Source organism: Haplochromis burtoni, unplaced genomic scaffold (assembly GCF_018398535.1).
Source record: "Haplochromis burtoni strain Fernald_Lab_line unplaced genomic scaffold, NCSU_Asbu1 Contig_214, whole genome shotgun sequence".
Taxonomy (NCBI): domain Eukaryota; kingdom Metazoa; phylum Chordata; class Actinopteri; order Cichliformes; family Cichlidae; genus Haplochromis; species Haplochromis burtoni.
Window position 1 is genome coordinate 596,736 of NW_024582575.1, and position 23,926 is coordinate 620,661.

Here is a 23,926-nt window from a genome sequence, read left to right on the forward strand (position 1 = left end):
TGTGTGTGTGTGTGTGTGTGTGTGTGTGTGTGTAAGCAGCAGTGGGCCAGCTTGCTCATTCCTGACCCAGATCCAGAGTTGGTTAAAGTTCAACAGTGAGTCTTATGTAAACAGCTCCACAAATCGAAACCTCCAGCGAGTCAGCCGAGGGAGTTTCAGCCGAGCGACTCGAACGCTTCCGAAACTCTAACCCGAAAAATGAGGATAGAAATGAAACAATTTTGTCTGATCAAGACACTCGATTTATTCTTAAAGACTGATTATGCAAACTGTTCAAAGAGTCTGTGTTTGTTCCCAGAGGCACCTGCAGTCAAGTGTGCAGACCTCACACAGGCAGGCAGCTCTGAGGACTGCTCCGTGTGCATTATGTTTCAGAGCTGATAGTGTGCAGCCCGAGTCCTCGTCTTAATATGGCAGTTTTTTAAAAACCTACCAGTCGGTCGGGACATCAATCTTGGCAATTTTGAAGTTGAGGTCGGCCATTCCTCCGACTGGAACGCGGTCGCTCCCTGTGGCAAAGTGGAGGAGCTTCTTTTGCAGTTCCAGAGGGAAGGCCAACACCACGTCCCAGAAACATCTGCAACAGCACGAAGATCATATAATAAAATAAACAAATCAATTACAGAGACTCGGAGAGGGGAAGTGGATTCTCTAAGGGTTAAAACGAGAAAAGAAACACTTGGACGCTCGCTGTCATTCAAGCAGTAACTACAGAGAGAGAAAAGTCAAGAAAATAAAAAGGAAAAATGAATATCATGATCACTGAGAGCCCTGCGACAAACTGTCCGTCCCACCCCGACCCTGGCATTGCTCCCGTCCAAACTTACTTGCTTGTAGCCTTCAACGTTTCTCGCTTTGTTAACGTTTAAAGGTGAGTTCGATCGTGTGACATCATTTATATGATTATTGCAATCTTTATGTGTGTGGTTGAGACACCAACATTAGCTGACAAAACAAAGCGCAAAATGAAACTTTAATCAGACAAACACTAACAAGAATTTTTGAAACTGCTGGCATCACAGCAGGCAGACAGCACTGAAGTTGTATAACAGGCCTGCAGCTGCTTGTCAGCAGCACGCTGAGTTACAATATCTGCGGCTCACAAGTGTCGGCATTTTCCTCCCTCACCGCCACAAACAAAGGCCTGTGTGTGTGTGTGTGTGTGTGTGTGAGTGAGAGAGAGAAAAACAAGTAAGAATTACACCCTGCGAGAAAATGAATCCAAAGCAAACATTTGCACCCTGCACACGTTACTTCCACCTTATTTCAACAAACAATCAGAGCTGAGGAGAGACAAAAAGGGCCGTAATTCCACTTTATGGTCTGGAGCGACAATAAAAGTCAAAGGAGCCGAGCAACAGTAACATTTTAACGGGTGCGCTGACCTCATCACATTATGTAATTTGTGCATGGAAAACTTACAGTGGGGTCAGCCTAAAAACAAAAAATGTACAGAGGTTCTCTCTCCAAGCAGAGAGTGGGAGGTATGTGTGGACTTCCTGCGCAGCAGTTAGCTAGTGTTAGTAAACAGGAAGTGCTGGGGTCGTACCGTACGGTGGCGTCGGTCTTGCTGTATCCTTCGTACTGAGCAGCTTTCTGCAGGGCGCTCATGTCGAGCTCTGGACTCCCGCACACCAACATCTCCACCTCCTCAGGCCGAAGCAACTGCAAACACCAGACGATAAAACACAAATGATATACGATTCAGAAAAAACCTCAGCCGCTATGTTTGTTTTCCCACATTAATGTTCAACACAACACCAATTATTCACACATGTGTGCGGCTGTAATCTGCAGCTGTCTGGTTGGTGGGCAGTTTCCTCCTTTATAACAATTTCATAAAGGGGATTTTGTTTTGTAAAATATCCTCTTTGGTTTGTGTTCAGGCTTAAAGTTACTTAAAGTTGTGGTGTTGTAAACTGGTGTTGGCTGAACAATACAAACTAACTGACCAGAAGGTTATTCTGTTCATGATGTTGGACGAGAAGTCACATTAGGTCAATAACCAACATGTCGCATCATCTTCAAACTATTCTGACGTGTCTGAGGTGCAATGATTCGGCACACTTTGGTCTAATTCTAGTTTCCTGCAGGCTCCTCCAGCCACAGCCAGAGAAAGACTGGAATTTTTTGATCATGAGGTCCATCTGTTTTATTTCCTAATAGAATAAGACTGCATGAATTTCAGTCTTATTCAATTAAATCAATTGATGCAGTTTTATTTCTGGAAATCATATGAATGTGGGCTGGAGCACACTGCTCAGCTGTTCTTATTACTGCACTTCATGCAGTCTGAGCTTATGTTGAACTCTGTTTCTTCAGTGCTGTACAGGTTACACCAAATATGTACTAAATGGAAACAGTCCCTAAATTACCGATAAATATAAACTAAAGACAAAATAAAACAAATATGTTTAATAAACATAAACAGATTTCCATTTAATAAGCAGAATTTGACATTTTAACCTTGGAAGTCTAAATGTTTTAACCCACAGAGCTGATGTCACTATACAGAAGCACAGCAGCCTTGCCACATACAAGCTTCTTCTAAATTAATAAACGAAAACATAACACCACCTAAACACAGAATCGCTTCCGCTGCTCGGGCGGCGTAAGTGAAGCTCAAACAGCAAACGAGGAGGAGAAACAGGAAGTCTCGTCAGAGCTCAGCAGCTGATAGCATCCGATGTGTCAAACAGTCAACTTCACAGGAATCCAGTGAAAGTTTCACTTTATTTTCTATAAATGAAAAATAAACTGCCTGCAAGGTGAAAGCAGGTTATGAGCACGCAGCCTCATCCTGACCTATCTGTGCAGGACAAAGACTGAAACAGCGAACCGCAAAGAACGAAGGAAAACAAGCTGATCTTGAGATCTGACCCAGTTCACTTAGCTGCTAGAAACTCCATCAATACTCAGCGCACAGACGCAAAGTGTGAAACCCTCAAAGCCAAACACGCCCCCATCAATACTGTAGGGCTGTCTCATCACATCTTGAAACGTCAGCGGGTGCGGACGTGACTCAAAGACTGACAGTAAACGGAAGAGTCAGAGTCATGTCAGAAAAACTGAAAAAAAAAGTATTACTCAGAAAGCAGAAGTAGGTCAAACTCACGTCAGCACATCAAAACATCACTACCTGCTTTTAGGAAGTCAGCTCAGAAAGACGGCGAGGCTTTTATTTTTACTTTGTCAGGATAATCGTGTTGATAACAGCTTAACAAAATAAAATAAAAGTCATCATACTGGGAAAATAACAGACGCTGAACAAATTGCATTTACTTTATTTCTTAATCTGAGCAATTTGCACTGATCAGGATGGATGTCGATCAGCTTATCCAACGCTGTGGTCCAAAGAGAGGCGCTCTGATGTTCGGACATTCTCAAAGTTAACGAGACAACATCAAAATTAATTTGCATCAATTCAATCTTTATGTTGCTCGGAGAATGATCGAGTCCAAGTGACGAGGCACGTGTACAGTGATTTATTCTGCATAATAACCTCAAAGAAAACCAAGTTTGGTTTCTACACGACTCAGCTGGAGTGAAGGAGTATCTCTGGGTCTTATACATGACAGAATAGGCGTGTGTAGTGAGAGCCTGACAGGTGGATTATGGGTGCAGTCTGTCATCATATGGTCTGTTATAGTGACGATACGTGGTGCTGTAAATAGTGGCCAAAAGAACAAGATGACAGATACCATCGATGGAAATGAGCTCTCTCTGGGTTCAGCTTTACAGACTGAACATGCTTCTCTGCTGTGTTGGCAGACAGAGAGCTGCACACAGCCCTTTCAGCCACTGTCTGTGATTTTCATGCTTTATTTTTCATCTTTAATGTTCATCTCATGACCCTGATAAGGTGACAAACTCAGTCATTCGGCTGAAAGAAAGAGAAAGACATGATGGTGTAGGCATGTCCACTCAAGAGGCAGGCCAAGGACACTGGACGGTTTTTGTCTGTCACCTCCAGAAGAGCTGGAAGCGCCGGCTCATCTGGAGGTCTGGGTATCTCTGATTAGACTGCCGAGTCTAGGAATAGTTTGGCTGACTTGTTAATGTTTTATTGTAAGTTTAAATAAGACAGGAAGAGCTCTAGACTTTTGGTGTACTTGTAAAATTAGTTGCAGAAGAAGTGCAGTAAGCAAAGATGAGTTATGCCAGTGTTTCCACATCAGTGTGTGTAGATTCCCAGTGATGTAACTTTCCTCATTGTGCACTCCGATTTGTTGTAATGCAAAAGCTACTCCAAAAACCCAAAACCAAACACCTGCTCAGCCATCGTGTCTGCAGTCGTCTGCACCCACAATCACAAGCAAGTTTAATCCAGTCCTACAGTGACTGTAAACTGAAATGTATATATCACTAAACTAATCATAAATGATCAAAACCATCATAGAGACGTTCCTGGAAAAGCACACGGACACGGTACGCATGCCGTTTTTCCCCAAACTGATATAAGGAGGCCAGTGGAGCGAGTTCTTATCAGCAAGCCTGAGACCTGCTGCCACTTTACTCTTTACAGTTTGACTCGTCGTTTGTCTGACCCAGATTCAGACTCGGCTGAAAAACGGGGGTCAAACTGGGCAGCTTTATCTCTAACTGTAAGAAAGACTGTGGGTTTGACTCCATAATCTAAAACGTCCTACGAACACAAAAAATAATCAACGCATGAGGGTTTTCTTTCCTTCACGGTTGCTGCTCAGGAAGCGATAAATCTTACATGACTGGCACTATTTGAATTGTTTCTCCAGCAAATTTATACACAGTTTATCTCGAAACAAACAGAGAACTGGTATTTTGAGAAGCCCTTCACTGGATGGAGTGCACAGTTTGGCCTGTTCTATCTCCCTCGAGTTTAATTCGAATGTTTAAAATGTGACAGAGAAATATTTTAAAGGTGCCATGATCAGCTGGAAGGGAATGGATGGGTGTCTTTGCGTAAGAGTCTATGTTAAGAAATGCTTAAGAAAAGGATAAAGCATATTGGTCTTTAAATAACACATTTTGTAGCAGACTCACCATGAGTGCGTCCGATGCGCACACACTGTGGAAGCCGTGGTAGAAGGCAGCAAACTGTTTATAAATGGATTTATTCAGCAGGAAGTCGACATAGAGCTGGACATACTCTGTGGAAAGAGAAAAAACAGTTTGATTTCCATTACAAACATTTGCCCTTCAGCCTTGGCTCCTCCGTTCAGCAAACACAGCGAGAGGGATGCTGGTAACGAGTGGGCCCGGACCCCAACAAGAGCCACTGGATGGAAAATCAAGTTTAATAAGAGAAGCAGAGTTGATGTGCTCAGCTGGACTTTATCCCCCCAGGAGGAACAAAGAGGCTTTTTACCTGAGCCAGGTTTCACCGCTCGCATGGAGTTAAAGAGCACAGAAGGCGCAATAAAGGCGTTCCTCAGGATTACACACTCGAGACTCTTAAAGACTGCAGGACAGTAGCTCTCTTTACATTAATGAGGATGTTGGATCACAGAGCTGATTTCACGCTGGAACAATTTCGTCACTAAGTGCACTGCATTAAAAGTTCAGAGACTGCGGAGTCTTATATGAATCCATCAGCCCAGCGCTGAAATATCTTTCCAGCTATTCAGCGAATGCTCATCCGAACCAATCCGTTGATTTTACATCCAGCTTCTTATGCTGCATGCTTATCAGATGATGGTCTCAGCATCTACTGAATTTGCTGCCAACACTAACGGTTCCCATGTGGTTTGCCACTGTAGTTTTCTGGGAGATCACGGAGACGGTAGAGAACTGCAGACACCCGCCTACCTGCAGAGAGCATCTGCTGCCAGATGGAGGCTTTTTACAACACTGTGGGAAATGTGAGTCACTCTTGCTTGTGTTGTTGGTCCGTCAGCCACAGAGAAGAGCACAGTCACAAAACACACTGTTAAAATAAAAGAACAGGAGAGGAGTGTGCCTCCTTCCCTGTTCTGGTCCACTTTTGAACCCATAGTTATTGGTTCAAACCAGTAGTTCAAACCAATAGTTACTGGTTCAAAAGTTTTGATCTAAGAAATACAGCTATCAAAACTTAGTCTAATAATCAATTTTGCATCTTAACTTTGTAACACTACCGTTATCTCATGTCTTGATGTTTCCAAAAGCCTTTTCATTTGCCTCAATTAACCCTTTAAGACCTACCATAGAACCAAGTCCGCCAGAGCTTATATTATATTTTTACATGCTGTGGAGCCATTTTTGGGAGCATTTCAAGTTGCTATACATCAATACAACCATTATAGCCCAAATTTTAATAATATGTCTGCATTAAGTGCATAGTAATTACATAAATTGCAAAAAAGTGCAATAAACTACAAAAAAATTGAAAATCGTTTTTGTTTTTTTAACATATATTTCTAGTTAGAGAAATTTAAGAGGCTTATCCCTCAAAACTGTAAATACAAAAAAGTTGCACAAACTAGTTTCCCACCACAGGAAATTTATTTTAAGTGTCTTCATAGTTTTATTTTTGAAATACACCAATTTTATATACTGCAGGAAAAACGAAAATAAATATTATATGCAAATTTGCAAAATAACAGCATATGCATCAAAATAAACTATTTCCAGCAGTGCAATATGAGTCCTCAGCATCCCAGAAACGACACAGAAAGTCATAAAGTCAAACATAACTTTTAAAAACACAAGTATAGGCTCATAAGGCCCGATGGTAAAAAACTACATTTCCGCAAAATGACGTCACTTCCGGTTTCGGGCAGGTCATGGCGGACATGCGATAGTTCACGCTGATGGACGTAGGAAGTGTTACAAACAGCTGATCGGATCGGCAAAGCGTGTTTCTGGAATATTATGTTTTTGTTGCTGCAAGTGCTTTTTATGCAGTTTTTGCAAAGCTAACGTGACCGAGGACAAGCTGATGGCATAAGATGTAAGTACAACTCCTCCGGTTTCATATGCAAAAAAAATTATTGCGCTAGCTTACGTGGTTGCAGTGCTACCGGGATTTAAAAATAGTTACGCAAAATGGAGCGTGCCCGCTCCGACCGGCTCTAAAGGGTTAAAATTAGAAACTCTATTCTCTAAAATGACTCCAACTCAGATGCCTGGCTTTCAACAAGAATAAGACCGCTTGACAGGACAACCTGAGATCTTCAGGCAACAGTCCAGAGAGGCACCTAAAGGTGACTTTGCTGTCAGGTAATGAACTAAAGAAACCTGATTAATGTCATCAACAAAGTTTTATCAGAGAGCCGTTATTGACCTCATGTGATTATAATGATGATCCCTACGAGTGCTATAGTTTGTAGCTGTGTAAAAGGTCAAGTGCAGTGACTCTGCACATAAAAGGTAAAAACCATATCGTTGCCATACATGCTAAGTATTTGGTCAAATGAGATGCTCTTACTCCTCATGCTGCACAGTTCTGTCCGAAAAAAAAGACTTGGCATTTGCAGCAACGATATCTCTCTCAGTTTTCGGACCTCCGGATGCTTCACAATTTTGTACTTAAATGTCCTGTTTTGATCGCTGCGTGGACGTATCTGTGATCTCAAAGAACCAGTTTAAGTTCAGGGCATCAGGTCACGAGTGCAACCACCACCCTTTTATTACTTCCACAGTTCAAAGGCTACGCTGTGTACTGTTTACTATGAATTTGTCACCTAGGGTCAAACTGCCAAGTTGTACTGTAACTTATGAAGTTACTAAACTCTAAACCCTAGACTCCGTCTCTGTCATGGTCCTGGGTCGGTGACCCAGCGCTTTTAGTTTGTTATCATTTTCTAGATGATGATTGTTTAAGTTCTGTGTTATTTTCGATCTGCCTCTGAGTCTGCGTCTGTATCTGTCTGTCTATGGTGTCTCCCCATCTGTTTGTGAATCTGTCTGTTTAGTTCAATGTCTTGTCTGGTTCCATGTGTCTGAGTTTCCTGTTTTATTGTGAAGGTCCGTGTCGTATGTGAGTGTGATCAGTTTACGTTTCCCCTGTCCCGTCAGCTCAGATTCCTCCCAGCTGTGTTGCCCTCCTGTCTCTCATCCCCTGATTACTGGTGTGTGTATTTAAGCCCTGTGTGTTCTCCTGCCTGTTGCCGGTTCGTCTGTGTAACGCCGCGTCAGTCTGTGTTCCTCGGTGTCCTGCTCGTCTCTCTGCCTCTCTTCCCTTTTTGTTTCATCTCAGGTTTGTCATTTAGCTTTCCCAGTTCAGGTCTTTAGTTTTGTCTTCCCTCTTGCCTGTTTTGCCTTCTCACCACTGTGTAAATAAACTCACCGGCATCTCATCCACTGCCTGCATCTTGGGTCCTTCTTCTAACTCCTCACGGCTCGCCTCGGCAGCCGTGACAGTCTCAAATTTACTACTACTACTTACTACTATTTATTATGACTGTGCCCTTCAGTGTTTGGCTGTCTGATTTTCTGTTTCATACTTCAGAAGGTGAGTATCATATGCAGCACAGCTTTGCAGTACAGTTCATCCTCAATTAAAGGTACAAGTACTGCACTGCAGTTAAGGACGCAGGTTCATACAGGTACAAAATGCTCTTTGAGTGCCAGTGAGAATATCTGTTGCCTTGGAGGTGAGTTACTGCCAATGGTGACTGCAGTGTGGACTCACCCTTCCTGCTCTGCTTGGTGACGGGAATTTTGTCTCCTCCAGGCTTCAGGTTGTAGGATTTGACCACGCCCATCTCCTCCTGGAACACCTGAAACGCACAAAAATCAACATCACTATGCAATGGTGCACAAACTGTTGTAGGCCATCAGTGAAGAAAGCCCCGGCACTGGAACATCGAGTTGATTTTAGATCATGAATGTGTTTCTGCTTATCTTCAAATCAGCGGCCATATCAGCCAAGACTGCCAAAAAGAAACAACCAGGCAGTCACGGCGTGCTCACCGGTCTTGCTCTCTTACTTTATTTTTCAGATAGTGGTTACTTTCACTTAACGAAAGATTAACAATGAATTTCTTGGCAATCTGATGCGAGGACAAGAATCCAGGAAGTCAGCAAGCTAGGTCAACAAACGGCACACAAACAACTCATTGTCTCCATGTTGTGGTTTCATCGTGGATCGCTCAATACAAACATCATCAAATCGAAGAAAAGTTCCCATCTGATTAGATTTTTGTCCAATTGCTCCAACATATTTAATGAAGCCATGTAAAATTTGTCATGTCCTCAAAGTACACGGCAGTGGGTAGATCGGGCCTTTTTTGAGCCCTCATAACTTGTTAAAAAGCCTTTGTAAAAACCTGTTAGCAAATCTATTTAATTTCTATAATGGGATATATCATACAGTGTCAAACTTGTTATTGGCTCGGCTTGTTAATACCATGTTAATGGCTGTGCCGTAGAGGATATGAATAAGTGCTGGTACCAGGGATGTTTGATTTGGTTCTGATTAAAAACTGGAGGAAACTTAGAAAAGTACCTTTTGAGTAAGTCTTCAGGGTCATATCACCTTGTGTGATAAGCGGCTGGTAAAACAAGTTTCAGAATATTAAAGGTGTCATTTTTTCCTGCGTGTTCAGACCAGGTTGCAGCTTCACCTGCAGCTTGTTTTTCCAGAATATTCGACAGATGCTCAATCGGATAGAGCTCTGGGGAATCTGGGCGCTGCGTGAACACGTTCACCTTTTAGTCATGTTCTCCAGATCACTGCTGAACAATGTGCAGCGTTTACCCGGGCACATTATCCTGCCATCGGGGAATACCGCGGCCACAAACCGGTGTACATGATCAGCAGCAATGTATACGTGCATGTTAAAATTGCCAGTGCTCAAGGTCTATCAGCACCTGACTGTCCACATGATGCACAAGAAAACCTGAGGCACCCTTCATTCATCGCTCCACTCTCACACTCACATGTCCATAGTTGTGGCTGCAGCAGCTCTTAGGTTTGATAATGATCCTCAGGCACAAATAATCCTTGAGCTCAGTGTGCACCAGTAAGACCTACAACACCTGTCGCCTCATAGACGCTCTGACACATTCACAGTGAGATTGTCAGAGTTGTTCAGACACTGATGCTGGACATTTTTTTTGGTTCCAACACATCAACTGTGACAGCTGCTTTTGAAATGAAATAACCACTGTGATGTGCTCTTACCTCACCTGTCGATGCTTTCAATGGGTGGATGAGTTTTTTAATGTTTTGGTTCCCCCGGAGAGATTTTAAAAAAAGCCAAAAGTCAAACGAAAAGACAGGGAGCTAATAAGGTAGCATACTCACTGCCTTTACAGTATGTGTAATAGTTGTGCTTGTGCGCCTCATCATCCCCAAAAGGCTCGTTCAGAGCCAGGAAATGTTTAAAAATACACTTTCATTTCGGGTTTACAGCTATGGTTACTGTAGAGAATTTATTATTTCAGTGTAGCCTGCAGCATTGCTTACAGAGGGGTATAAATGCAGTGAAAGGAATACACTGAAGTAGAAACATACAAGAATAGGACACAGTGAGCCGGAGCTAACCAAACTGATCCAGCAAACTGTAAGTCAGTGAGTTCATGTGTAGCACACAGAGGTGCGACTGTGACCAGCCTGCAGCCCACAGGGAGCTGACACACTGGGTTAAAATAACACCTCCTCTCTGCTGTTTGCAGACTCTTTCTTCCCACACATGCTCCAGCTTCACCTTTAACCCCGACAGATAGCACGAAGCAGCCTGATACAACCAGACTGTTCGCTAAATATGCAAGATGCTACAAAATGCAAAGTTAAGCAGGAAGAACTCATTTTAAATTGTTTCCACAGGCTTTAAAACTCACACTGCAACCTCTCTGTAATCTGTTTGCAGTAATCTGATATTTAAGTCAGTGCGTAAACTGATGAACAAATATACTATTTTTGTGCATATTTCAGGAAAATGAAAGACCTGCTTTCTCATGACTAATGCAGGAGGTTGTGAGCATCCTGTTAGTCAGCAGGTGATTACATCTGCTGATCTAAACAGGAAGAGGGTTCTGAGGTTATTTTTTCTTTTAAATTTAGAATAAAGGGGTTTTTTGCAGGAAATATATTGATCCTATTGAAGTAAATTAAATGATTTTATTGAATTTAGTTAATTTTTGTTTTTGCTTTTAAGAGATGCAGCTACCCAAGAAAATGAGCAGTAGAAGATAATTTGACTTTTGAAGTCGGAGTGGACAATTCATGTACATGCTTCACCTGAAGTTTATATTCAGTGTCTGAATTGAAATAATAAATTTGACTATTTATTTAATAAGAGAGCATTAAATAAATAGTCTCAGGGCAAGATTACACAGCACTTTTCTTTCTCTCGCCTCCAACACACTTCATTCATTCAGCTCATCGTCTTGTTCTGAGGCAGCTTCAGCATTTCACACCCAGCTGATCACTTCAGAGGATTTGGAGCAGGGACTGGCTCCCCAAAGGAGAACCTGCGAGCTTCAGGATATATAAATATTCAACTACTAACTTACAGGAAATGGAACTTTGGGGGGAGGAAAGGATGTGATTGGTCAGTCAGGGTCATGTGTGTGTGTGTGTGTGTGTGTGTGTGTGTGTGTGTGTGTGTGTGTGTGTGTGTGTGTGTGTGTGTGTGTCAGGAGCATGGAGAGAACTTTGACGCATTTTAACAGAGCACCAGGATGCTGCACTACTCCAAAGTCAAATGTCAGAAATGTGATATCCACCTCTGTTTCACATCCACCAGCAGCTGCTTCACGAGGTTCCACACAGGATGGCTGTCAGTGTCAGACACACAGACTGACCCATGCATGCGCACAGAAACACGCACACACACTTACTTGGTTGCTGGGAAATCTTTTTTGACATCCACAACACGAGTATGCACAGAAAGCAACGACATTGTTGCCTTGAGGCAAGTATATCGTAAAAAATGAATGTTTTTATTTGTAGCGACACGTGTTCATTTAACCTCTGAGACTGGGGGATTTTAACCAGGAGCATATGGGGGAATGACTCCGTTAGGGCCAACCTCTGGTGGCTATTTAGCACTTCTGTGTTGGTGTTTGTCATCACAGGCTGATGCTTTAAAAAGATCAATAATCTGACTGAACCCTGAAAACCAGGTTTCCAAACTATTAGACAGTTTCAGACCCATCTGTACCAAGAAAGCACTACATTTTAAATTTTTGTTACTCTGATGTTGTTAGTGAAATAAACGTTCATTCGTAGTTTGTGTTTGACATTTGACTTCCTGGCTGGACGTCATCGGTGGAACCGATCCAGGTCACCCACTGCTCTAAAATTACCAGAGCAGTCACAGCTGTCTGTCGCCACCTTCATACACTTTAATCTTGATGTCTGTGGTGTGTGACTGTGTGCATATAACAGTTCTAACAATAGCTGCTTGGAAATTTTCCATGTAGTGAGGTCTCTTTCACATCATTAACAACCGGAATCAATAAAATCCTGCAGTCAGGTAATCACTTACACCTTTATTCAATTACAGTTAACAGCTGAACTCAATCCAAGAGGACAACAAAGGAAAGTCTTTGTCAGATTTTATACAAGTGGCATTTCTGCATTTTCACACCTTTTGCAAGAGTGGAAACATGTGCGGAGCAGAAGCTATTCAACATCACAAATCTCTGAGCTTCAGGGCTGTAACACAACAGCAAGTTACTTTAACAGCTTTAACGAGGGCAAGTCACATCACTTTCATTACCACTCCCCTTTTTTTCAAAGCCCAAGATTGGCTTCTTATAACTTGGGTTGAACTGTTATGAGTGCTGAAAGCAAACTGAATGCAATGCTGTGCAGCAGGAAGTTAACGAAGTAGGTAACTAAGCTAAATGTCAGCCATGTTAGCTGTTCTGTTGCCCTTTCTGGCTCATTTTCATTCTCCCAACAACAATTCGGACGATCGTTGGCTGCAACTGAGCGCACAACAGGAGACGAGGAACCGTCTCTAAAACCAGTTTGTCTCTTTGCTGTTGTTTTCATGTCCAAATTGCTAGCCTAATGTAGCAGAACCCTGTAGTTACCACTGGTGGCCACAGAGGGCACTGTTGACTCTGCTCAGCAAATCCTACACAAGCTGCTTTAAAAGAAGAGTTTTACCTGGAAGGTGAGGTAGAAGTCCTCTTCCACATTTCCCTCATAGCTTAGCAGCTCTCCCAAACCGTGAGCCAGCTCCTGCAGATGGACACGAGAGGTCGAGAGGTCAGAATCAGGAAACGCATGAATGAGTTGCAGCATTTTTCATTTCTGTAAGTCACAGCTTTTGTTTGGTGTTGATGGATTGGAGGGAAAACTCTGTGACTGCAGGTTAGGAATGAAACAGCGTTTTTTAACACACTCTCTTCTGACAGAACACGAAGATGACAAATGTCTCACACAGTTCGCCTGAGGTCTGAGCTCTAATGAGTTTAGCCTGGTTATGCCCCACCTCAAAACATCGACATACCTTAGAAGCAATAAATTAAAGCTCCGCTGAGCTGCGAATAATGACTCTGACGCCGATATCTGAAATCAGTAATGTGGGGACAAAGAAGACCCGAGATGCCACGGAAGGAACTAATCAGTACATTTATTTGTGTTTTGTGTCGTTACGTCATCGTCCTTCTGACTTACGATTGATTTTACAGTTTTAAGGCGCTCTGAGGCAAACACGGTGAACCCCGCTGGTGTTTGGATAAAGTCTGTTCCTGGAGAGTTTCCAGAGTTATGGTTCCAGCATCAACTCAGGCCTCAAACTATATCTGATTTCCTGCTGTTACACAACTAGGGACAGTTATAGCACCTGTGTGTTTGTGTGTGTGTGTGTCTGTGTGTGTACTACGAAGGAGAGGTTTGACCTTCATGAGGACGAAGGTGTTGGATGTGAAGCAGCTCGTGTATCGGATAACTCGGACTGACCGTCAGGAGATGTTTCACGATCTTTCTGAAGGTCTTCACATATGAATGAACAAACGAATGACAAACATCTTTATTATCTCTTGAAGTCACAGCTAAACTGCACGGAAACTGCAACTAAAATAACAACTACAGCAACTCTTGTAGCTAACATGGCAATTTCTGCAACTAACCCAACCATTAAAAAGTGCAGCAATATAAGCAAACCACAGCAACACCTGCAACTAAACATGGCACCTCTTCAAACTCCAGCAACAGCTGGAACTGTTGTGGCAACAACTGCAAGCAATCCAACTACAGGGAACTGCATCTGACATGGTGACTATTGCAACTGAATCAACTCAGCCTATGCAAACACAAGTACACATGCAGCAACTGTGGCAACATTTGCAAATGAACCAATATCTACAGCAAAGCTTTCAACCAAGCACGGCAAATTCTGCAACTGACCCAACCACCATAAACTACTGCAACTAAGCAAACTATTGAAATTGCAGCAACACCTGTGAGAATTGTGCTGGCAACTGCAATCAGTCCACAAAGAACTACAGCAACTTCTGTATCTTAACATATCAGTAACTCTGGCGACTCGTGCAACTAATGGTGGCTACTGCAACTTTGCATGTCTACATCTGCAAAAAAGCAACAAGTACAGCTCCATTAACTAACACATTAGCTATTGCAAACTAAACTAAATCAACCACTAAATTAACCACCAACCACTTGGTGGCTGTAATGTTTTGCATGTTCCATATCTTTTGTGATTTATTCGCTGCGTTGTGCGATGTGAACTGTTTACAAAGAAACCAGGAAACAGCCTCTGACAGCACACCGATGAAGCCACAGCCACAGTATGCTTTACTATCAAATCTCAAAGTTGCGTGTGTGATAGACTTTATATAAAAGTGTGTGTAAGCCAAAGAGAAATTTACTAACTAGGTGTGAGAGAAACTGGGGGGAGCACTCGGCAAATGAAGCTAAAGTTTCCAACTATTTGTTACATCAACAGTTGCATGTGAATTTGACCAAATCAAAGAAAACACAGCGAAAAAAATCTTGAAAATCTATGAAAAATGAGCATGCACAGCTGTGGGCTGGCACACTGCATGAAAAGACAACCCAGCACTGTGAAAATTACACAAGGGAATGTGAGCGGGAGAACACATGAAGCTAGGTCAGAGGAACGCAGGGCACTTAAATCACTTAACCCCAATCTCACAACAGTGCATGGAGTTAAATTTAGACTCCTCAAAGAGAAGGATTATGGGAAAGACGAGGGTGAAAGGCGAGCCAGAGAGTTCATAAGTTTAATTCTGGCGCCCTCTAGTGGCGGGCAAGTGTGAAAATGGTTCAACATTACAAGATTTAAGTTTTCCAGCGTAATTTAACAGCTCCTACATGTGATTTTAAGAAAAGAAAAACCTAAACGTGTTAGTGTAGTGCAACCCAGCCAGCATTCCCAGCTTAAAACACGACTTTGTGCCACTGTGTCTTTTACAAAAAGAACCTTTGGCACAGCCTATATGTGCTGAGGGTTTACCTTCTTTTCCAAAGCATGAAAAGAAAGAGAAAGACGATCCTGTCCAAACACAGGACAGGTCCCATCAAGCACAATCAAACTGACTGAAGAGAACATAAAGTCAGTCTTTTTTATAATGAAGCTAATCTGAGTCTCTAACTAGAGCGCAGAAGAGGTGTAATGAAATACCTACCGGCATGATCTGCTGCAGGTCGTCCAGGGTGGCATTTGCCATGCCAACGAGGGCATTTTGGTCACATGGTACAGTGGGTGGTGTGAGGAGCTTCCTGTAAGAACAGAAGAATTACAATTATTAAAGGTTACTTCATATTATTCCCTCTAAATGTTGGATTGTGGCGTCTGAAACATCAGCAAAAGTTTCCACAGCATCTCTATGATTAGCTGCAACTCGTGCACAGGAAGCTTTTGCAGCTGTGAGGTGATCCATCACTGACAGCAGCGTTACACTTTAGATTCTGCAGAAGAAGAAACACTGTAAAAGGAATGGAAACTCACCCACCTGTAACAGTAGAGAGGGAAGTGGATGTCCAGCGCGATGCTGTTGTAAACAGCTAAGCCCATCAGCTGATCAGACATGAGGTTAAGGAGGAAACAACACAATAAAGTAGCGCAAAGTAAAAATAAGCTTCTCTCAGTCCTCGGGGGGAGACTCTGAATAATTATGGGTCTTTTTTGTTTTAAGTTTGTTTTCATCTTTATTATTAACTTTAAGTTGTCTATTATTGTATATTTGTTTTGTATTTTTCTGCTACACAAATGTCACTTAATTAATATATTGACTGATTGATATTTCTACGCTTAAGTTAAAATGCTTAGTTTAGTGTTGAATGTGGGCGAAACTGTGAAATTACTGTAAAAAAATAAAATAAAATAAAACCAACAAATTGAACTTATGAACAGTCATCTAAATTTTAGCAGAAGGAAATGTAGGTCAGGGAAAACAAAGAAACTGTGCCCTTCATTGTTTACCTGTGAGCTATCATCATGTTACTGCAAATATGCTAATGGTTACACGAGCCTTTCATATAACAGGAAACAACTTTTGGGGTTCTGAACCTGGAGGGAAACGTGCAGAAGGTTCAAATTTATATTCCCAAACCCAACAAGAGCACTTCTCTGTTGGAGGAACTGCCCTCTGGGCCAGCAGCAATATTAAATTATATTTCAGTAACAAACATTTCACTTTTCATCATAAAACCTGATCCGCCAACGGAGAGAAGCATGCAGCTAACACTGCAGCTCAGATGGAGGCGAGAGCGTTTAATCTGTGCCGAGCACGAAGCTCTCAGACACACACTTTCATTTACGCAGTGTTGCGCACATTTACAATATCTAATATCACAATTAATCTAATTAACAAAAGAACAAATTTATTTCTCTTTCGTGCAGAGCAAACGATACAATGTCAACCTCTGTGTGTGTGTGTGTGTGTGTGTGTGTGTGTGTGTAGGTGATAGAGAGTTCACATTGTGAATGTCACATGGTCATACAATTTTTTTCTTCATTTTCTATGTGAAGGGCGGCGGCCCTACACACTCACAAACTGCTCACAGCTGCCGCATGTGGCGACCAGATGTGGTGTAATTGTGCGTGTAGGTTGAGAGTGTGTGCGTCTGTGATGTGAAGACCACTGTTACAGGTAGGTGACACACATGTATTAAAATAAATAAATCGCTCTCTGTGCGCACACACACACACACACACACACACAGAGGCCCCAACATGAAAACAAACATAAACTGGACCATTAGCGCAACCATTTAGGAGGCCATTAAGAAGTCACATACACACACACTCACACACCTACACACACACCTACACACACACACACACACACACACACACACACACACACACACACACACGGCACCTTAAAGCATTTAGCAGCCCTGGTTCATAAATCTACACTTTATGGGACAGGCATGAATAAAGCTGTCTCCCTCTGTCTTTTATCTCTTTATCCACCTCTCCTTACTCCTTACATGCCCACTCCGTTTCACAACCCCTCTCCATCCCTCTCTCTCGCTCTCCTTCCTTCTTTTTGCTTCTCTGGTCCTTAAAGTCAGAGTTTTCTCATCGCTGCCGCAACCTAACGAGGCACAAAGTCACGTGTAAAATCTGCAAATTAATTCTGCTACTGATAAGTTTTTCACACAGGAAGTGCTGGATAAACGAACAGGTTTTATGTCACGGCTCGTCACAACCTTGACGAGGAATACTCGGAGCACTGCGCAGCATCGCCGCTGCTCTGTGGTAACTTCATTACAAAACACAGATCAGAGTACGTGACGACTAACACAAAACTTTAGAGCTTCAATTAAATTAGCACACACCAGCTGACACAGAGGCCGCCTCGTGGAGCCGCCCCCTTCGCATGCTGGTCTCCTTACACAAAGACTCTCAGTCTGCAAACAATCTCTTTAGAAAGGTTTACGGGGTGTGATGATGGCAGCAATATTAGGGCTGAACAAAAGATGTTTTGCACGCCAAAGCCAGGGTTAGAAAATGCCGTTTTAACTCGTTCACACAAACGATTCGGTTTGGCCTCTCCCGTTCGCCTACATCTCTGCTCTGATGTTATCCTTATCCACGCAAACCACATATGCACATGACTGCTCGATCACAAATCCTCCTGGTTATGAAGTCCAAACCCAAAAAAACAAAGAAAACAGAGAAACAAACAAACAATCATCATAAAAAATACAGATTTGAACGCTTTCACTGGGATGCCTAATCTGCAGCTGGTCTCCAGTCCAAATGAAACTGAAAATGTTTTTTGGGTTATTTTTACATAATTTCTTCTTGCAGACGTTTATGATTTTTAGAGCAATTGTTGTAATTATTACAACATGGTACCAAAGCTAGAATAATGACATTCTAATAGTTTTAAGCTAGATATGATTTTCCTCCAGTTATTAATTATTCTCTTTTTTGGTCATTAAAAATAATATGATTAGTTACCACATATGGATCTTTTTTCACCAAATTCAGGCTTAAATAATCAGGAAGATGTCCTCGAGGGATTCCCGTTCCAGGCTCTCAGGAACCCGCAAAGACTGTAACGATGTGCCCGTTGGTCTGCACCATGCGACAAGGTGAAAAATGTAATTTTCAGCTCTTATTTTTATTTTCATCATCGCTCTCCCTCTCTCTGTTTGTGACACACTGTGCCTCATAAATGTGGGGGCTAAGTAAGTGGCTGACGGTCGTTACTCTGAGCACCTCTGCAACGTGGTTTTCACTGTCTGTGTGGCCAGAAACAAAGACTAAACACAACATAAGTGAAATAATGATCTGAGCACTGATGAATTAGGGATGTGAAGTAAAACAGCAGTTCCATTAGTCTTTGTGATTGTTAATATACACACAAAAAGATTTTTAAATAAAACAAGTATGTATAGTGTGTATAAAAGCACATGTAACTCAACAGCTGATGATTTTACACGCAGAGTGCTGGAAACATTGCAGCTGGACTTTATTTCGTTCCCGTGTTCTGGCAGATAAATTGGGTTTCATCTTTCCGTGTGTTCATCTCTCTTTCTCATCAATGTTTATTCCACTTTGTTTACATCTGTTTATATTCTGTCATTTCATTTGACATCCCCCCACTGCACCACTTTCCTTTTCACTTATCTCCCTCTGTTTAGTCTCTGTTACACACTCTCTCCCTGCCCTCTGCCACATATCCACAATGATACAGTGCTGCCATGGCGACTACACAAGAACCAGGGAGACAGATAAATTAGCTCCCAGCACAGACACACATGTGGAACATGCAAAAAACACCCAGCAGCAAACACACACGTGTAAGTACACAGATTTCCACTTCTTTCTTCTTTTGCTCACTCACTGATTCGACAACTGCACATTTATGTTTCCCTCATTACAGAGGACTCGCTTACTGAAGACGTACTCCGACCTTAACCGCCGCTGTAACCGAAAACTGCCTCATCCCAAAAATTTACGTTTATGGGAACTTAAAGTTGAACGCTGGATCCCCAGTGTGCGACTCAATAAACAGATTTATGTTCACACACACACACACACACACACACACACACACACACACACACTAACCTGGCGAGGAACGGCAGCTATTAGGTTATGTAACCTTTTGACAGTTCCCAGCTGGCTAGTAACTGAGCCCGAAGTGCTGAATCACTTTCTGGCCACATATTACACACACATGAACTCTATGAACACACACACACACACACACAAACACACACACACGCGCACATAAACTTTCATTGAGGAGAGAAGAATGATGATAATAACACGAGCCACAGGGAGGCTGTGCTGTGCATGAATGTGTAAAAAGTGAGTGAAACAATGCAAAAATATGCAGGTCCGTTTTAGGTGGGGCCGAGTCAAAATGAAGGAATGTCCACATGAACTGAAAATATTTTAAATTGAGTGAAAAATTGAAGCTAATCTCAGCCCTCAGCCTGGAGAACAGGCATTTTACATTTCTGACCACCTGACTATCATTTCCTTTTCCTGCATGTGGCAACTTTCAAGCTACACACGGTGCAGTTAGCTCCAACAGCCTGAAAGAAGGCGGGAAGGTGCAGCTGCCTGTAGTCAGAAAGCTGTCGGATACAATGTAGTAAAAAATGTATTTAATTTTTAAAGTTCACATTAACACACTAACACCCAGTCTTGTAAAACAGCATCCAGATGGATTTACTGTATATAATACTGTATTCACATTATTTATTTATTCATTGTAGTTGAGTTTAATTGGAATAAATGGTGTGTTGTATTTACTGTATTTAACCCAGACTGCAATCCTTCCCTGACCTTAACTAAAGTGCTTCTGTTGTTAAAACGTAACCACAGAGGGGACTTGCAGTCCCTGGACTCTGCTCCCACCATCCACCACGTCCACCTTCCTGTGACTTCTGCGTACTTACGCGCAGTGAATGGAAACTATGATGCTCGCGAGTTAAACTCAGACGGCAATTATGTGCCTGAAAACTCAGCGAGTGGTTGAGTTGATGCATGAACAGAATTTGTAGGAGACAAAGAAGTACATTTTGAAGTAACTCTATTACAAAACTCTGCAGAGCAGACAAAAGGGAAGAGAAACTGGACCAGAATCTTTGAGGACTGGGTGCCAGTTAAAGGAACATGTGATTAATGCAGGAAACATAAAACCTTTCATTAGTGTTTGTAATGCATCTGCTCAGAGGATCGTGCTTTATGTTCAGAATTGTCATTTTTGTGCTGGTTTACGTTATGTAGTTTTAACAGCTTGCTGTTAAATTTCCTGACCTGAAACTGAAGACAAATGTTAACTTAATCTTGTTCCAGATTGACCTGTATGATGTTAACTGTGGATGAATGAAAAGCTTGTAGTGCGTCTGTACTTGCTGCACTTACATAACAGCTACCAAAGGCCGCCTATAGCCCGTGAGCCACACTTTGAGAACCCTGAAACAGCAGGTGCAAAACAGCTGATCTTTGGTGCGTTTCAGGCTGAAGCAGAAGGATAAGTGATGAGCTTCACTGCTGACTGAACGTTTGCATTGACTTAATGACACAGACTGTATATAAAAGACAGAAGTAATGATGTCACAGTTTCAATAAAGCATGCCATGCTTTATTGCCGGTTACAAAGTTGTATCAATAAGACTTCAAACTAGCAGCTGAACCAAAAACTCATGAAGGAATTGTTTACTGAGGTCACAGATTTACAACTGGAAGGCAAAGGAAGCGCCCCCTGCTGGCCATTATTATAACTGGGCTGATCATGTAACTCATGTACTCACACTAACAACAAATATGACTCAAACCTACTGAGAGGAGCACTACAATCATTTTCTCATCAACATGCAAACAATCAGACTTCCTTTTGCAATGTAAGACGCTGCCCTCTGCTGTCCAATGAAAAGCAGGTTTAAGGCAATTCTATATTAGGCTGTGTCCATTTTTGGTTTACAGTCTGTGATAAAAACATACTAAAAGCAGTGAAGCATTTATTATTTAAAAACACACAAACCTGCTGTGATTCTATTTGTATTTGTTACGAAGCTCTTCGCTGAGGTCTTGTTTTGGAAAAATGATTCTGACCACGTCGATTCAATTTTATGTGCTGCGCTGAAAAAGCCTCCACAGAGCGAGGCGTATTTGTTACATGTGCAGACCCACGGCCTAAACACACACATTATAGTATCTTTTTCTCCTCTGCGGTTTAAAACGGAGGAGTGTTTGCTACGTCAGAGGGGAGTGCACGAGGAAAGCTCCTGTGTGTGGTCATTTGTGCCCGTCTGCACATTACACGCATTTATAGTCCGACCCTCCCAGAAACTCAGCAGTTTTGTCTAGAGCAGAAAAGCAGATGCTGTGAAACTGCTCTGCAGCTACAAAAACAATGAAAACGCATTAAAACGCTAACGTGGGAGGTGCTAAACAAACTGCTCCGATGCACGTTCATTAAAAAAAAAAAAAACAAATATTATTGTCCTTCTTTTAACTTGAACCGGATAACGTAGGCAACCTCGTTAGGCTCATTAGGACCTCCAAAGAGCTCATTTATAAAGCGCTTAAACAACATTTAAAGCTCGCACATACCCTGATGTTTGTTGTTGTTCTTCATAAAGGATACAGTCCCGACCAACTGGAACTCAGAGTAGTTGTCACACTTCCAACTGCTGAACCAATGGCAGCGTGAGTCCTTCATGTAGGTAAACATCCCTAAAAAAATGAAAGTACTACATTTAGATTGAACACATCTCTTTTATTTAATTCGATACATTTGATTGGTAGAAAAAAGGATACAGGAAGTGATGGAGGCAAAAAAAAAGAAAGAGGAAAGGTCATTTTTACGACAAACAGAGGGTCTGAAGAAGAAAAGACAGAAGAAAAAAGACACGTGGTACATGTAGTTGGACTTTTCCCGGAATCAGTGAGTCCCTGTTAAATTAAAAAGTGTCCACATAAAGTTTTCAACTCAGGACTTTCAATCAACTGTCCAAACTTGGGGGAAAAGGGATTTAGGTTGAGTCGAATTAGAAAGTAGCAGTAAAACTGCACTGAAATCAAAAGCACTGCTGTTACTCTGAACACAAGCGGAGATAGAAACCAAACAGCGCGGTTTGGGAAAGTGTCGACTGGACTGCCCTGCAAGTTGAAATGCGAGGCTGAAAGAGTGCCTGGTTCATCACTGAGATCACTGAGCTATGTCAGAGTTAGAGGTTGGTTCGCATCTACCCCTCATGTGGAATTTTAAATGCACATTTGGAATTTGTGAGAAGGGGGATCAGAGGGTGTGCACCACCTCCAAGGGAATTGTGGTTCTCAAAGGGTGACCGCCTCTGCAGTTCAGCAAGGAAAGGACACTGTCCCCAACTTCCATCAATGTTGTAGAGGTGTGTCAACCAGGACAGTCCAATGGCATCAATGATGTGATTACATCACTGCTGCAGGTGTAATGTGTAGGTGTGTACATAGCACACGCTTCTTTAGCCTCCACCTGAAAAGCTTTGCTGTTTCACTGCTGATCTGCTGGATGTCAGTCACATCACCTCTTTTCTGATTAGAGTTTCTCTGCAACTGCAGCACCTTGCTGACGTCCTAAGCATATTAAATATTTAATTAAAATAAATAAATCATTTTTAAAAAAAAGTAACACACAAGTTGTTGAGACTCGAGCGCTGCTGAAACTCTTCCAGCTGTGACTGAAAGAAACAGCAGCAGTCTGTTCAGAGTGGAGACTCACATCTGGACCACTCACATCTCTGAACACACAAAATGGAAAAGACCTCATGTATAAAAGAGCCTGTGTGTGTGTGTGTGTGTGTGTGTGTGTGTGTGTGTGTGTGTGTGTGTGTGTGTGTGTGTGTGTGTGCGCTTGAGAATGACAAAAGAGATGAGTCTGCCTTGGAAGGCCAGTGGAGAAGAATGGCAGCGGGTTCATGGTGGTAATTTTCATACCTGTGTCATTAGTAATGGTTCCCAAATTTCATGGGGCCCCAAATAAGACTGAGGGGATTAGATAAAGCCCCTCTACTGTAAAGAGAGAGGAAGGGAGGGAGGCACAGTACCAAGGAGGGAGTGTGGGGAGTGCGTAAAATTAAGAAGGTGCATGTTTCTGTGGAATGACAGTCAAGAGTTTTTATGATTACTATCTGTACTCAACACACTGGGTTCATTTGCTGTGCTTGGAAGGTCATCAAGGGCAGCCAGGGCTCATTGGTGCACATGGATAGCAAAGGCTGACTCGTGTGTTTTGATCCAACAGACGACCTGCTTAAATTGCCAAAAAAGTTAATACTCATTCTGATAGAAAGGTGTCAGAATTAACAGTGCATCACTTTGTTGTGTATGGGGCTGCACAGCTACAGACCAGTCAGAGTGCCCCTGTCCACCATCAAAAGCATTAACAATGAGCATGTGAGCATCAGAACTGGACCACAGAGCAATGCCAGAATGTGTTCTGGTTTGTTGAATCATATTTTCTTTTACATCACATGGAGGGCTGGGTGCCCGTTTGTGGATTACCTGGGGAACACCTGTCACCAGGACACATTTATAGGGAAGAAAGCCAGTGAAGGCAGTGT

At 42.3% G+C, this 23,926-nt stretch overlaps 1 protein-coding gene across 1 annotated transcript in view; it reads right to left on the reverse strand.

Annotated features, from left to right (window-relative positions):
- The window catches only part of hectd2 (HECT domain containing 2), a 56,800-nt gene that overhangs the window by 4,161 nt on the left and 28,713 nt on the right, over positions 1–23,926 (reverse strand). The window contains exons 14-21 of the mRNA XM_005937019.2: positions 21,973–22,061; positions 15,862–15,926; positions 15,535–15,628; positions 13,028–13,102; positions 8,594–8,681; positions 5,023–5,129; positions 1,550–1,665; positions 434–577 (exon numbers count right to left, since the gene is read on the reverse strand). Coding sequence (XP_005937081.1) covers positions 434–577; positions 1,550–1,665; positions 5,023–5,129; positions 8,594–8,681; positions 13,028–13,102; positions 15,535–15,628; positions 15,862–15,926; positions 21,973–22,061 — 778 coding nt within the window. The remainder of the gene's footprint in view (positions 1–433; positions 578–1,549; positions 1,666–5,022; positions 5,130–8,593; positions 8,682–13,027; positions 13,103–15,534; positions 15,629–15,861; positions 15,927–21,972; positions 22,062–23,926) is intronic.